This window comes from Schistocerca piceifrons, chromosome 3, assembly GCF_021461385.2.
Source record: "Schistocerca piceifrons isolate TAMUIC-IGC-003096 chromosome 3, iqSchPice1.1, whole genome shotgun sequence".
Classification (NCBI taxonomy): Eukaryota; Metazoa; Arthropoda; class Insecta; order Orthoptera; family Acrididae; genus Schistocerca; species Schistocerca piceifrons.
Genome location: NC_060140.1, coordinates 624106471 through 624123934, shown reverse-complemented (window position 1 = coordinate 624123934; position 17464 = coordinate 624106471). Strand labels below are relative to the sequence as shown.

Below are 17464 nucleotides of genomic sequence, written 5' to 3'. Positions count from 1 at the left end.
CCATCTGACAGATGAACAGAAGTGGCGTCTTGGATGGAATAACAGAGCTTCCGAGACGTTTGGAATCAATCATAGAGATGCAGGGAGACTATATTGAACAACTGTAAGGAGATAAAAAAAAGTCTGAGTAAAAAAGAAAGTGTGCATTATTAATGAACTGCTACTGTATGATGTACTAGCTTCCCTCTACAAGTCCTACAACGGTGTAACGGAAATTTCCGAACACCTTGTATTGTCTGTTAATTTCTCAAAATTCCAGAACGTTGCTGTAGTTAAAGGTGTTTCTGAACCACTACCACAACGTCTTGACAATATTATACACTTTAGAGATTATCAACGCCGCTGTTACAATTATTCATGTTAGAGAAGAAGTAACGGCGCTTAAGACTCAAATTTCTGTGCCGTTCTAGGTATACGGCATAACGATGTTGTTGTTGTGGTCTTTAGTTCTGAGACTGTTTGATGCAGCTCTCCATGCTACTCTATCCTGTGCAAGCTTCTTCATCTCCCAGTACATACTGCAACCTACAGTCTTCTGAATCTGCTTAGTGTATTCATCTCCTGGACTCCCTCTGCGATTTTTACCCTCCACGCTGCCCTCCAATGCTAAATTGGTGATCCCTTGATGCCTCAGAACATGTCCTACCAACCGATCCCTTCTTCGTGTCAAGTTGTGTCACAAACTCCTCCCCAATCCTATTCAATACTTCCTCATTAGTTATGTGATCTACCCATCTAGTCTTCAGCGTTCTTCTGTAGCACCACATTTCAAAAGCTTCCATTTTCTTCCTGTCCAAACTATTTATCGTCCATGTTTCACTTCCATACATGGCTACACTATATACAAATACTTTGAGAAACGACTTTCTGATACTCAAACCTACACTCGATGTTAGCAAATTTCTCTTCTTCAGAGACGCTTTCCTTGCCATTGCCAGTCTACATTTTATATCCTCTCTACTTCGACCATCATCAGTTATTTTGCTCCCCAAATAGCAAAACTCCTTTACTACTTTAAGTGTCTCATTTCCTAATCTAATTCCCTCAGCATCATCCGACTTAATTCGACTACATTCCATTATCCTCGTTTTTCTTTTGTTGATGTTCATTATATATCCTCCTTTCAAAACACTGTCCATCCCGTTCAACTGCTCTTCCAGGTCCTTTGCTGTCTATGACAGAATTACAATGTCATCGGCGGAACTCAAAGTTTTTATTTCATCTCCATGGATTTTAATACCTACTCCGAATTTTTCTTTTGTTTTCTTTACTGCTTGCTCAATATACAGATTGAATAACATCGGGGAGAGGCCACAAACCTGTCTCACTCCGTTCCCAACCACTGCTTCCCTTTCATGTCCCTCGACTCTTATAACTGCCATCTGGTTTCTGTACAAATTGTAAACACCCTTTCGCTCCTTGTATTTTACCCCTGCCACATTCAGAATTTGATAGAGAGTATTCCAGTCACCATTGTCAAAAGCTTTCTCTAAGTCTACAAATGCTAGAAACGGAGGTTTGCCTTCCCTTAATCTTTCTTCTAAGATAAGTTGTAAGGTCAGTATTGCCTCACGTGTTCCAACATTTCTACGGAATCCAAACTGATCTTCCCCGAGGTCGGCTTCTACCAGTTTTCCCATTCGTCTGTAAAGATTTCGCATTAGTATTTTGCAGCTGTGTCTTATTAAACTGATAGTTCAGTAATTTTCACATCTGTTAACACCCGCTTTCTTTGGGATTGTAATTATTATATTCTCCTTTAAGTCTGAGGGTATTTCGCCTGTCTCATACATTTTGTTCACCAGATGGTAGAGTTTTGTCAGGACTGGCTCTCCCAAGGCCGTCAGTAGCTCTAATGGAATGTTGTCTACTCCCAGGGCCTTGTTCCGATTCAGGTCTTTCAGTGCTCTGTCAAACTCTTCACGCAGTATCGTATCTCCCATTTCATCCTCATCTAAATCCTCTTCCATTTCCAAAATATTATCCTCATGTATATCGCACCTGTATAGACTCTCTATATTATCCTTCCACCTTTCTGCCTTCCCTTCTTTGCTTAGAACTGGGTTGCCATCTGAGCTCTTGATATTCATGCAAGTGGCTCTCTTTTCTCCAAAGGTCTCTTTAATTTTCCTGTAGGCAGTATCTGACTTACCCCTAGTGAGATAAGCCTCTACATCCTTACATTTGTCCTCTAGCCTTCCCTGCTTTGCCATTTTGCACTTCCCGTCGATCTCATTTTCTAGACGTTTGTATTCCTTTTTGCCTGCTTCATTTACTGCATTTTTATAATTTCTCCTTTCATAAATGAAATTCAATATCTCTTCTGTTACCCAAGGATTTCTGCTAGACCTCGTCTTTTTACCTACTTGATCCTCTGCTGCGTTCACTACTTCATCCATCAGAGCTACCCATTCTTCTTCTACTGTATTTCTTTCCCCCATTCCTGTCAGTTGTTCCCTTATGCTCTCCCTGAAACTCTGTACAGCGTCTGGTTTCGTCAGTTTATCCAGGTCCCATCTCGTTAAATTCCTTAAAAGACATAACCATAGTAAGTGCATTAAAACGAGCGAACAGCATTGGCACTTTGTATGCTCAACTGTATTCGTTTGTCAGTCACTTCTGATACCATTTTCCAGGCGTATAGGAGCAGCCTTTGAGGTGGTGTGCTTCGGCTGGGAAGGGGAGTGTGTGTGACTAACTGTGCCCTGGTTGCCTGCCGGCAGGCGCGCCATGTCCCTGCAGCTGGAGCAGCTGGCGGAGCCGGCGGCGCTGCGCCTGGCCGCCGCCTGCCGCAGCAGGGTGTACCCGCCGGGCGCCTACCGTGTGCGGCCCAGCGGCTGCATCGTCACCGACCTCTACCCGCAGCACGCGCAGGCGCTCAGGGACTTCGACGTCTACGAAGACGACCTCTGGATCGCCTCCTACCCCAAATGCGGTAGGTTTCTTCGGACTGTTCACTACACAATGTCTATGCTTCCTGCTACAGGCATTTGCGTCCGTCTTTAAATTGTTGTCCCTATTCTGCTAACGAGAAGACCATGGCAAGTTCCATAACCCCATTACCCGAAAAGTTTACTCAATGCACGAGGGGTCAAAGTATGCGAACACGTGTCTCCGTTTGTCAAAAGGCCCTCTAGCATTTCTCAGAAAACGACGTTCAAAGTTTTCGAGGCACTTTTTCTACCTTTTAGCTAATACGTATTTCAAGCGGAGCGGTTGCACAGACAGTAGCGTCGAGGCTTCACGATTTTTGCTCACCATATTCGAACCCAGATTATTATTTTTAGTTTTCTTTTCAGCTTACGTACCAGTATCTGTAGAAGATTACTACACGAATATTGTCCAGTGTATATTGAAATAACGTTGTTTTTATTCACCTACTAGCTTTAAGTCTGGTGAATCAATTAAACAAAAAACTATAAAAAATTGATAAATTTACTTACAACTCTTTTCGGTAAAATTTCTGTAGGGTATCTGTGTATCTTGTATCGTAGACAACTACAGTCGGCAGTCTCCCGTGAAGTGATGGTCTGCCGCGAAATTACTGCCAATGCTTGAAATCTTCAACAATGTAAACGGCACTTATTCCTAAGAGGAGATTATACGTAGAAATATCGCTGTAGTAAGTCTGCCCTCACGTGATGCTCGTGGTGTTTGGAATTTCTATGTTTCGAACGCTTCTTCGATCGGTGTCATTTAAGACACTGCACCAGATCTTCCTGAAGAATAAACATAAGATTAAAATACACTGCCGGGACAGAAATTGTTATATACTTTTAGAGGTATACAATTCACTCTAAATTCTTTTAACAGTGCTTATGGAGTACGTGAAACAATTACATCTACAGACAAATAGCACAAGCTGTTATGAGGTACCAGATATCAGTCCATGCTGGAACACTCATATTAGTACTTGGTGTAGCAGCCATTGGCGGCAATGCAGGCGTGGACTCTGGCATCCAGTCGATCGTACAGATGACGAATGTTGTTCTGGCATACGTTAAGCACGACCTGTTCAGGCAGTAGTGTGAGAGTTGTTGGTTGACGAGTGACACGTGTCACTTCTCATCCCATCGCATCGCACATCGTGCTGGCCAGGGAAGGTGCTGCACATCTTCCACAGCACGTAGCGTTTCACGGACAGTACGTGGCAAAGCTTTATCCCGTTGCTAAAAAACACATCACCTTCACGATGCACGAACGGCAAAAGAACGCATCTAACAACGTACTGCTTAGCGTCCCCTTCAGAGAGACCAAATGAGTTGTAGCTTATCGCACACCAGACCATAACGCCTGGGATCGGACGAGTGTGTCTTGGAGAAATGCATTCTACTAGAAAGCTCTCATCAGGTCTACGTCGTACTCGCAAACGACCATCGTTTGCCTGTAGGTAGAATCTGCTCTCATAACCTGAAGACCACAGCGCGCCATTCTATCTCTCAAGCGATCCTCTGACGGCATCAGACAAGCCAGGGTCGTTGATGCTGCGGTGTGAGGGGACGACGGGATACAGGTGTGCGTGCCCGTAGTCCCACTGCCAGTAACCGGTTCGTCATGTTGACAGGTCTGGGCTCAAGGGCCCTCGTGCCTGTGCTGTGGTAACTGTGCGGTCTGTCACTGTTGTCCTTGCAAGACGACGCTCCTGGCTGGTGCCTGTGCTGCGTGCCCGTCCACAACCTCGTCTGTGTGTGTGAGAACGTTCACGTGACCACTGATACCAGGATCGTTTCACAATTCACACAGAACATACAACTTGTGTGGCAGTTCTCCGTAAGGGCCATCCCACAGTTCGACACATTTCAAACTCATTCAGCAGGAAAAACGAGTGCGTCTCCGTGGCATGGTTCCAGCCTTCTGGCTGCGAGCATTCGCTGCTAAAAGATAGACACAGATGGCGCTCTGGTAGCTGTGCCACTACACTACCTGTAGGCGGACGACGTTGAAGTCATTATCAGTATCCACCAGATTTCATACGCTGACATCGGATCAAAATTGACGTCGTCTTTCCAGGTGTACTAATTTTTTTCCGGCTGTGTATAATAATTAATATAAGAATTGATATAAGAATGATATTAAAATATAAAAAGATTGTAATCCCTCAAAATACAATCCACACTTATATTATATAAGTATGACACTTACAATGAAATCCATCTAAAATTTTACAATTCATATATCGCCCATGTATCCCCCATCTTGATAGGAAACATTCTGCAGTAACCTTCTATGGACATGGGTAGACCAACGGAAATAAAATAAAATAAAATGAACCAAATAAAAACAATAACAAAATTTCGAAGACCAGGATCGAACTTGAGAATTTGCAACGACAGCCACTGTACCACTATTATTACTGAAAGTAACGCGCGCTAGAAGCACAGAAAATGCGTCGAAAAATTTACCGTCGTCTTCTCAGAAACGGTCAAGTATCTACGGAACAGCCGAGACACGTGTTAAGTTATTGTGACTCCTCTTCTACTGAGCGTAGTTTATGGGAAATCAGGTTGTGGCAATTGCCTTATTATCTTCGTATATTTCAACCTGGTTAATAGCGTGTTGTAACGCATTTGGATCGCTGTACAGCAGCGCTGCTGCTTAGAATGATTCCAGCTGCTTAGAATTATTCCAGTTGTACTTGATAGGTTCCAGGGGCTATGTAACACCAGATGTCAACTCACAGGTCAAGCAGTTCATGTGATTTACGGACCGACGATTTGTTGGCCAGGATTTTGCACCCGACAGCGTTATATAGTTATACCATCAGGTGCATTTGGTAGCCAGCAAATCAAAGACAGTTCACTATCCTAAGGCCACTGTAGCACGATTCTGGTGGCCTTGTGACACGGACAGTTATCAATCGCTGCATTGTTCACAACAATGATCACGGAACCCGCACTGGTCAAAGTGCATCCGATAGCTACCACAGGAACCATGGGAGAACAAATAAATGTCCCCTGAAGTACAGAATTGACCTTCGCCCTAGGGATAGTGTATTTGAAGAGTGATCAAAATGTCTTCGGTACAGGTTTGGAACACATGGAATGTTTAAATTTTAAATAAAAGTCATCAACAATGACGGACAAGAACTACCGGCATAAGGAATCACCCTCGTTCTGCCAACGGCCTTCTCACAGTGCGCGGAGGAATTGACAAAGATTCAGGGTCACTCTCTTACCGTTGGGTTGTGAATCTGCCCCTAAAAGACGCGGATACCTCAGTAGTGTTAACAACACGAGGATGAAGAAAGGTATGGAACTGAATGACATAACGTGGATCCACACTAAATGTGGCCTGTACGTGAAAAAGTGCCATGCTGATCTCTCCATTGGCAGTAGATTCAGCACTAGACCCCATTTGGATCCACGCGAGAGAACTCTCAAGAGGGAGGCGACCATGAGAAAAAGATGGACTAACCAACGATGGGATAGCATTGTATGAGACAGCATGGAACGTGAAAAATCTGAATATGGTAGGAAAGTCGGAAAGTCTGGAAACGAAAATGCAAAGACTCAGTCTACATCTTATAGGGATTAGTAAAGTGAAATGCAAAGATGAGGAAATATCCGATGAGACGAATATGGGGTAGTATTAACAGCAGCAGGAAATGGTATACGTGAGTACCATTCGTTGGTATAGGAAAGTATTGTGTCTTCCTTTGCAGACTGTGTGGTTCTTTAGTGAGTACAGGAGCTAGGAACAGATGCCCTTCATGAATAGAGAATTCAGATTTTAATTTATGCTGCATCTAATACGAAATAGTATAAATAATATACAATTCCGTTGCTATATTTGCAGCGGCAGTTGCTAACAGTAGGTTTGAATCTCGAAATATATACAGATGCCAAACATTTATAAATCCGTCACTCTTCAGTATGATGTCTATTCAGAAGGCGTCAAGTCCTGGCCACTGTGAAAGTCTGTAAATATTATTCAACTGCCAAACACACAAAATGCGAACAGTACATGAAAGTTCCAACTTAAGTACGCCCGCCGCTGAAACTTCGGAGAGAGGATGCTTCCATCTCATTGGCGCGACGTATAGGGTGCCTAAGGGATGCTGCGTTCTCGGAATGCTATACAACAATTCAAGCAAATAACATTAGTAATTTTATTTCTGGAAAGCAGATTGACAATACTTAACTTTTTAATTACAGCAAATGTCGCTAGCGAGGGGCGTCGTGCAAACAGTAAATGTTCTGCGCTGTAGACAAAGTCCAAGTAAACACTTGATATGGATCACTGCAGTGTGTTCTGCGAGTGCCGGTCTACAACCGTCCACTGATGTCCATATACTGAGCCGATCTGAGCGCTAATGTCCGGCCCAGGCTTGCAGGAGCGGTGCTTATATTCACTTGGGTTAGAGTGAGCTCCTGTCGTGGCGCGATCCTTGTCAGCGGGCTATTGGCTGACGTTTCCTCACCGCCTTCTCTGGTCTTACGTTCGTCGTCTTCGTTCCGGCGCTAATAGGTACGCCACAACAAGTATAGGCATACATGCCAAGATCCCAAGCAAACATGAAGATATAGGGAAAGTATATGAAGATATTCAACGGGTAATTTACTGTGTAAAGCGAGATTAAAATCTAATAATGAAAGAGAATGTAAGGGAAGAAGCGGAAGAAAATGTTATGGGAGAATGTAGGTTTTTCGGTAGTAACAAGGAAAAAATTTTGTGGTAAGTTCGTATGGGACCAAACTGCTGAGGTCATCGGTCCCTAGGCTTACACGCTACCTAATCTAACTGACGCTAAGAACAACAGACACACACACCCGTGTCCGAGGGAGGACTCGAGCCTCCGACGGGATGAGCCGCCGGAACTGTGGCAAGGCGCCTTAGACCGCGATGGTACCTCGTTTGGGTACCCCGCCGGCTAACAAGGAAGAGAACTGCTCCACAACAAACTTCAGACCGTAATACCGAATACTCCGTTCAGGAAACTAAAGAGCCAAAAGTTTACGCACAAAGACCCAGAGACACTAAAAAATGCTAGCTGGATTACATCATGGTCAGACTAAATTCCGGAATCAGATAAGGCGTACCTAGGTGCACATATACTAACGGTGGATTTAAATTCAAGAGGATCTTGGGGACGAACTATCGTGGAATGAAGTGAGATACTGAAGTACTAGACTTTCCGAAAAACGTCATTCACACAATTCGGAATCCTGCAAGGGGATGTAAGTAATAGACCTATCACACAATTAGCTTAACACCACATGTATCAAAGCTGACGATGAGATTAAGATAAAGAAGAGTGTAAAACAGAGCTTACGATCTTGTAGCTGACGATCAATTTGTCTTTAGGAAAGACAAACGCACTGGAGAGGAAGTGTTGAGGTAGCGCTTGATAGTGGAATCGAAACTAAAGAAAAATCTAGAAGCTTTCAAAAGATTTGTCCTCATGGAAGGAATTATTCGCCAGTGTAAAATGCTGCAAAATGTTCGAAATTCTGAGAAAAACAGATGTAAGTTATAGGGAAAGGGAGGTAAAACACAATGTAGAAAACACGATCAAATAAGTTTGGAAGACCTAGAACGAAGTGCTCGGAACAAAAGGGGTGTATGACAGGAGGCAGCCTTTCATCTCTGTTGTTCAGTGTATACATCGATGAAGAAATGACAAAAATAAAAAAAAAGGTTCTAGAGACGTGTTAAAAAATGAGATGAAAGGATATCAGTGATGATTCCCACATGACATCGATATCTGAAATGGAAGTGAAGAAGATTACAGGATCTTTTGAATAGAATAAACAGCTGATTGAGGGTAAGCTGAAAGAGGTTAAAAGTACAGGGAAGTAGCAGAAATGAGAATAGCGAGAAATGTAAGAATCAAATTAAACAGATGTTGACAATCATCAGGTTTGTTTTAAAGTGTCTCGCGAAGTAGATGAAGTTAAGGAATTCTGCTACCTTGGAATCAAAATAACCCATGGCGGACGAAGCAAGCAAGACATAAAAGCTGACCAGTAGAGGTGAAGAGGGCATTCGTAGCCAAGAGGAGTCTACTGGTGTCAAACATAGGCCTTAATCTCAGGAAGAAATATCAGAGTATTTTACGTTAATGAATCATGGACAGTGGGAAAAACGGAGCAGAAGGCAAAAAATATACGGGAAGGCCGACTGGAGTACATCCAACAAATAGTTGTGGACTTTGGGTTCAAGTGCTAGTCTGAAACGAAGAGGTTAGCAAGGGTGAGGGATTTGCGGCACACCACATCAGACCAGGCAGGAGACTGGAGATAGCCGGCTGCTGTGGTCGAGCGGTTCTAGGCACATCATTCTGGAACGACGCGGCTGCTACGGTTGCAGGTTCGAGTCCTGCCTCGGGCATGGATGTGTGTGGTGTCCTTAGGTTAGTTAGGTTTAAGTGGTTCTATGTCTAGGGGACTGATGACCTCAGATGTTAAGTACCATAATGCTTAGAGCCATTAGAACAATTCTTTTAGACTGAAGACAAACAAAAGGAAGCATAATATGTGTCCGGACACGAACATCTATGTGATGTCCAAAAGACGTGATAAATTCGACCAGGTGCCACGTTTCCATTCATCTACAGTTTAGTCTCGATGAATCCGTTACACTGCTATCGTAAGTGACGGTGTCGCTCGGTCAGCATGCGAAAAGGTAACAGTGTTTTGTTGCATTGCCTCATGTTCAACATTGTGGGCTGATCGGCGAGCTCCCTAAGTTATTGTGTCCACAAAAGCATTGTACTCGGTCGTCGTATCTGCCACAGATCGCTACCTGTCCTGATCACAAAACGGAGAACAGAGGTGGCGCCGTGGTTAGCATACTGGACTCGCATTTGGGAGGACGACGGTTCAATCCCGTGTCCGGCCATCCCGACTTAGGTTTTCTGTGATTTCCCTAAATCAGGCAAATGCCGGGATGGTTCCTTTGACAGGGCACGGCCGACTTACTTCCCCATTTTTCCCTAATCCGATGAGACCGATGATCTCGCTGTATCGTCTCTTTCCCCAAATCAACCCAACCCTCCAATAGAATGGACAAGCCTCCGACCTCCGCGTTAGGGATGGTGGTTGTCGCTGAAACAACCGGTTTCCGGTTATACCGGTTTTTTTCTTCTCGGGATTGTTACAACCTGTTAAAAACGCTGAAAGTAACATTTCTGAAGTAACCTATTTCCGACTTTTTGTTTCTATGATTTCCAACATAAACCAAGTATGGAAAATTCCAAGGCTCTATCAGGCTTTGCATTGTACCTTTCAAAAACCATGGAACCAAAATATAAAACAAAATACGCAAATAAGAGAAAACGCAGACCCTCCACCATTAGCTGCATTTCTCGGAAAGAACTAACAGCTTCGATACTACAAAAAATTCACCAGTATACTCCTACTGACTCTAGTTTCTTAAATCCCTGTTCAAAAATCACATTTTAAGCGATGATCATTCGAATATTTGGGGGTCCCGAATTTTCATAGCTAAAGGGTGAAAAGTGAGATTGGTGAACTCTCTCTTTCGTATTGTCCGTTTCCAAGGGTTACTGTCAGATAAAAGCATACGACAATAAATGTGTGGGCAGCTTTAGCAAAAGAAGGGATCTGTTGACCGGTATCCTGAAACATCAAGTGATCAACAAATTTGTATAAAAGGGAAGTGTGGGAGGTGGGGGGGGGGGATAGCAGAGGGAGACAAAGAAATGAATATAGTAAGCAGAATGGGAAGGATGTAGGCTGCAATAGTTATTCGCAGAAAGCTCTATAAAACTGCAGTAGACGCGGCCTGTCAGCTACCCAAGACCTGTGACTTGGATACTTTATAATGTTCGGTGCGTTCAGGGTTCTTGCTTTCAGGTGTTTCAGGCGTGGCAATCATGACAGGTTGGAGTAGAAAATGAGGTCCAGAAGCCTCATTGAGTCTCTGAAATGTGGAGTGGTGTCCCTCATAAGCAAATGATGTAAATTAAAAATACTACGAGTGCAATTAAAATGAACACACACACACACACACTATCTGCAGAGAACTGAAAACCCGTCGACGCACACCACTCCTCTAACCTCTGCACTGAAAGTTCCAACTGATGGGTTGCTGTCGCCACACTGGAGGAGAAACAGAAAACAGCAAAACCATCCACAGATAAGGAGCACTGTAAGGGTCTCCGTGCTGTACACGTATTACTCTTTATAGCTGTGACAAAGAGGGTAACACTTCAAACGCTACGATGAAGATCACCATTCTCCTACTCAAAACGACAGCTCGTCATCAACTCGAGATCTAAAAAAGCGCTTAGGCAGGATGTACCACATGAAAGTGTGGAGGTGGCCACAAAAGCGTCATTGATGAAGTTGCACGAGAATATTGTGTCTCCAAGTAGTGTCATACGCCTTACTAGTATCGATGAATGTGCGAAGATAGTGATATTTACGTAGGAAAGCCTGCTGAACAGTAGGGTCAGGTTGTCGATAGTGAACCGAAATCTCCGGAAGCCACACTCTGAGCGGCTGAGGAGTTTCCTGGTCTCTGACGACCAGACCTGGAGAGGTTAACCATTCACTCCAGGGTCTTTGCTACACAGGTCGTTAAGGCGACGCTCCGGTAACTACTGGCAGTCGTGCTGTCATTTCCTGGTTTGAGGAGAGTTATCAGAATTGCCTCTGTCCACGAGTTGGGAAAGTTGCCTCTCTGCCATACAAAATTGATATTTCTTTTGACGCTGTTGGCAAATGACGAAGCATGCAGTACTGGATTTGGTCGTGACTGGGTGCAGTATTAAGTGTCTCCGACAGTGCCGATTCCAGTTCAAAGCATGGAGAAAGGGCAGTTGTAAGATTCAGAATTGGGGGATCTGAAGTCGAACTTGGCCCTCTCTGCAGTCGCATGGCCACGGCGAAACGCTGGATACTGCAGTAGTCGCTGCAAAATGCTCTGCCACCAACTGATCGATGCCTCCAGTTGTTGTTTCTAGATACCCCTGTTTCAGCACTGCTCCTATTGGTAAACGGTTGAGTTTACCGGAAATCCTCTTGACGGTTTCCTATGCTTATGTGGAACGGTTGATTGAGTCCAGAAACCTTTGCCGTGACCTTTTCTTGCGTTCCTTAATTGTACATTGAGCATTGGCTCTCGCGATCCGAAACTTTGTGAGGTTGTCTGATCTTGGGCTGTACTTAAACCGTCAAAGAGCCGCACTCCCGTCCCAGTTCGCAGAGCAGCAATCTGTAGTAACCAAAACCAACTACGGGAACGCCTTGGGCTGCGGATCGGAGCCGCCAGGCGGGGAAGCCGCCGGCGGTGGAGCACGCACCACCGGGTAAACACAGGACGAGTCGGGCAACAGACCAACGACAACTGACAACAACCGACCACGACCGACTATGAGCGACACAACAACGAAGAGATAAACAACGGAGGCTTGTGGAAACCACAACACCAAACACCAATAGTAAATCCACTCATATTCAGAGCCAGGGAAATGTTAACAACGAGCAACGACCATAACACAGTACCGCCGAGATAGAAACGAAATCCAGAGCGAGTACCAGACTGACTGGAGTAGGTTTTTTTTTTTCTTTATTGTATTTCAATTCCCCATCGGGGCGGGCATCTGGAGTAGGGCAGAGCGGGTCCCTATATACGAAACCGGAGGGAGCGGCCACTGGCCGCTGTCTGCACGTGGCGTAACGGTGGCGCCCTCGCTGCTCGAGAGCCGCTGCGCGGAATAGCCGCAGCGGAGGCGGAGCCCTCTACAGGATGACCATGTCCATTTGTTCTGGCTCGTGTTCGACTTCTGCGGCGGAAGGTACTAGACAATTAGTGGTCCATCAAGGAACAGGATGCCTCCTAAGACGACCTGAAGACTCTGGGATCGATAAGTCAGCGGCATGAGGGATGACGTGTGTGGCGTGTCCATGCATTTCTGGATGCTGCCGTGGTGTTCAAACACAGCTAACTTGCTGCACAGTGTCTAGTTAGCCCTACTGAAAATACATTTTGGACCTTCTGTGCAAGTAACGCTCAATCCATGAGACGAATGCGGAGTGGGAAATGATCACTGTAATGAAGGTAATCACTGACTTCCCATTGAACAAAGGACGCGAGGGCTGAGGAAGAAAACTAGATCCTGATCGCTGAGAATGAACCTGTAGCAGCACAGAAATGAGTGGGAGTGCCTCTGTTGAGAATTCATGGTACGTGAGACGTCATGATTCTCTCCAAAACATGACAGCGAGGGCACGTATGAATTGAACCCCACAATATATGATGGGCAGTCCCTGTAGGAGAAATGGTCGGGGCAGTTGTGCTATAACACCTATTAGACCCTCAGAGTCAGTCACATAGCGTAGAGGTAAATATAGCGAACAAACTGTTATCCTCTGAAATACATGAACAGCAGCTGCAACTGCTTGCAGCTCATTAGTTAGTGGGAGAGCAGAGGAGAGATACGCTTTATTGACATACAGGGCGACACGTTCCTTGGCCCTTTCCTGAGTTAGGCCATTCGTGAAATACAGGGTATAGTCCCAAAGAATAAGGCATCAGACGCTTTGAAATTAATTTCCTGCAACCACAAGCACATCAAGTGTGCTGAGCCCATCAGCGTTCCATTACAGGATAGGAGACACCAAGCATAGGGGTAGCACTTTAATCCGCACTTTCTGCCGTGAAAGGCAACCCAAAATGGTTCAGTCTTGAACCGAGATGATTTCCCCCGTTTGACATCGAGTTCCATCGCCTCTAAAGATGAATCGAGAGAGACGTCGGCGAGGATGACGTTGACGTCGTCTAATTTTGTAATTCCTGATTCAATCAGTGATGTACGCTTTGCTTTTGTTTTCTTCCGTGGGAAGGCTTTGGTGCCACGACTACGACTCTGATTGTGGCGGCACTTTATGGCGTCCCAAACTGAATCTTTGGAGGGGATCCACAATGTCAGCAACCGTGGCCTTTTCTGAAGTTCTGGGGAGGGACAGGCTTCGAAATGACTGCAGCAGCACACGTACATATACAAACACGTAATCTCTGTGTAATAGCATCGAATTCTTGCACTGGCTGTTTAAGAACTGAATCAAACGAGGTAGCGAACGTTGGTGGCAGCATGGCACTCTACATATTTTTGGCCTCACCTTACAGAACGTACTTTTTAGTCATAAACTTTTGTATCTTCCGTTCTTCGAGGTACACGCTGCAGTCCCGACTCCAGGCAGGGTGAGCTGCTTGGAAATTCAGAAAACTCAGCGGAGAAGACAAGGGACATCTTCATGGGTGGCCTTGACACACTTGCCATATGTAGCTTCTTCGTGACACTCAAGAGTACTATGCCCAGAGCGCTGGCATTTGAATACACGCATTCGGGTGGGGACATAAAGCCACAACGTAGGCAAAGGAAACGTGTTTTAACGTGCTCACGAAGTTGTGCTTTTATACGCCAGGATAAACGAGTCAGACTTCACAAGATCTCCATATCCACCGTCTTCATGATATTTTTCACACCAATTATACCTTTTGGAGCCCATTTCAGTCCTCCGTGGGGATTACCCACCATATTCCTGCACGTAACAACATCTTGCCTATAATTCAAGGAGATGTGCAGGTCAGTTTCTATGGAATACTCCCCAATGCATTGAGCTTTCTATAGGTTTTCAACTTGTTGGGAACTAGATGTTTCCATCAACAGCGTCCCATTACGCAGTCGCTTAACTCATTTTAAACCGCCAAAAGTGCCTTCTCTTTGAATATAGAAAGGGCAAACTCTCTCGAAGCTGTGCTCTTCACTTTTTACTATTAAAAATAAACCCCGGCTGCCGCCATGTGCTCTGTTAGTAAAATTTTGGACTTTACTCCTGAGTCAAGAGGGCTGGCTACACACGAGCGCTATTTGTTTGTTATTAGCACCGTGGTGTTAGTACCTAGCAGTGACACACCTTTTCTGCAGGGGGGGGGGGGGTTCCACGACCAACTGGGGAAATAAAAGTCCACCTAGACAAAGCCCCAACTGCTTAGGTAAGCCTTATACAAGTGCGTTAGGATCACACAGATTGCCCACTAACGACTGTTCCACCTCAACCGCCATGCATCTCATCACAGCGCAGCACATCTTGAGATTGAGGGCTTTCTTGTAGAGGTTTTTACCACCCTCGAGATCCAGGCGGTCTAGCAAAGATCCCCCTCTCCTGTGGCACATAACGTCCCACTGCCACATTGTACAGTGGTCGCTGGAGCATGCCCAGAGCTTACGGTGGCACTGGACTGGCAGAGTTTATAATTCCATTGCTCAGGTACCCTTGGATCTCAAAGCCCGTACCTAGCATACGAATGATGTGCCCTGAGGGCTCCAACTGAAATGCTTAGAAAAATGAAGCGTGTGTTCGGTGACGACTGTATCGATATCACTGATAGGCGACGATGGGCTGTTGGTGCTCGTAACGATGGATTGTGGTGCTAATCTCAAATTGTATGAAAGAGTTCGTAGTGGATAACCGGCTACGGCATACGACGAGACTCATCGCAATTGGGCTGGTGAACTCATCAGAGGAAACCGTCGGATAACGCAGACACAGATCTCAGATAAGTGTGGCATAACACGAGAGCGTCAACAAGCCATCATTGCAGAACTGTAGTACAGAAAATTTTGTGGACAGTGGGTGCTTCGAATATTCATTCATGACATGAAACAGAGGATACCGGACATCTGTCAAAAATTTTTCTGCCTCTTGAGCATAGTGACAGGTGATAAAAGCTAGTTCAACTATTTCTAACCCGAAAACAATAGAACATCAATGGAGTTACGCCACAGTGGTTCACCTACGCCGAAAAAGTTCAAAACCGTGTCATCAGCAGGAAAAGTCGTGCTCAAAGTATTGTGGGTTCTCCAAGGTGTCGTGCATTTGGAATTCAAGGATAAGTCCTTAAGAATGAATTCCAAATGCAAAAGGGTGTCAAAACAACCACGGAATTAATGAGACGTACGTGATACTGGAATACTATACATGCAGTAAGAGTTTCGTTGCAATAAAAACTTATTGTTGCAAGAGAACATCGATGCCTTGATGATTTATAAATCTTTTATCACCTGCGGGAATAAATTAAGCAAAATGCCAATGTTGTGACACCGCTGACGGTGTTTATCGGGAGAGAGTACTGTGACCTCATTCTTCTTTCCGACACCACAGAAATAAATATCTTTATAAAAAATGACGAGCTCGGTGACCTCATTTAGCTTCTATGATCGTTAAAAATTTGTTGCTCACACAGATAACTCGTCACATTTCCCAGTAGACCATAGAGACAACTAATCCTCGTCCTGGGCACATTTAGGGATGGCCTGACTTCGCTGTCACACCCTGGGTATCATCGAATATTACAAATTTCTTGATTTATATAGTGCAATTAAGTAGGAAAATTAAAATAAATGTCTATTGAGTACCACCTCCTATCCCATTAGAGAGTACATTCATGAGAAATCTGAAAAATAATTTATTGTGCAATAATGTATGTAATATTAATACTGACAAACTAAAAGATTTCACAAAATTAAGTAATTGTGTTACATACTGGCATATCACTACAAACAGGGATCTAAGTACACATCAAGTCACGTAATCTAAAATTAAATGTCGATGGAGCGTCCCATTACACAAACATCGAAAACAGTTTTGCATCACCTCGGTCCCAGAGTTCCGTAACCTGTACAGAAAATTGGAATATATATCAACATAAACATCAGTTCTGCCCATTCTATTGCTCACGAGAACCACACACTGCATGTTGTACTACCGTACAGCGTGACCTTCAGAGGTGGTGGTCCAGACTGCTATAGACACCGGTACCTCTATTACCCAGTAGCACGTCGTTTTGCATTGATGCATGGATGTATTCGTTGTGGCATACTATCCATAAGTCCATCAAGGCACTGTTGGTCCAGATAGTCCCACTCCTCAACGGCGATTCGGCGTAGATGTCTCAGAGTGGTTGGTGGGGCACGTCGTCCATAAACAGCCCTTTTCAATCTATCCCAGGCATGGTCGATAGAGTTCATGTCTGGAGAACATGCTGGCCACTGTAGTTGAGCGATGTCGTTATGCTGAAGGAAGTCATTCACAAGATGTGCATCATGGGAGCGTGAATTGTAGTCCATTAATACGAGTCTGTCGCCAATATACTGTCGATATGGTTGCACACTATCGGTCGGAGGATGGCCTTCACGTATCGTAGAGCAGTTATGGCGCCTTCCATGACCACCAGTGGCGTACGTCGACTCCACATAATGCCACCCCAAAACAACAGGAAACCTCCCACGTTGCTGCACTCGCTGGATGGTGTCTAAGGCGTTTAGCCTGACAAGGTTGCCAATTCTGAGGTGTCCATTCGGTATGTTATTGGGCCCATCCATACAGCGCTGCATGGTGTCGTGGTTGCAAAGATGTACCTCGCCAGGGACGTCGGGAGTGAAGTTGCCCATCATGCAGCGTACTGCGCACAGCTTGTGTTGTAACACAACGTC

At 44.8% G+C, this 17464-nt stretch overlaps 1 protein-coding gene across 1 annotated transcript in view; it reads left to right on the top strand.

Annotated features, from left to right (window-relative positions):
• The window catches only part of LOC124787719 (luciferin sulfotransferase-like), a 313245-nt gene that overhangs the window by 134130 nt on the left and 161651 nt on the right, over positions 1–17464 (top strand). Inside the window, exon 2 of the mRNA XM_047254564.1 lies at positions 2724–2935. Coding sequence (XP_047110520.1) covers positions 2731–2935 — 205 coding nt within the window. The 5' untranslated portion in view covers positions 2724–2730. The remainder of the gene's footprint in view (positions 1–2723; positions 2936–17464) is intronic.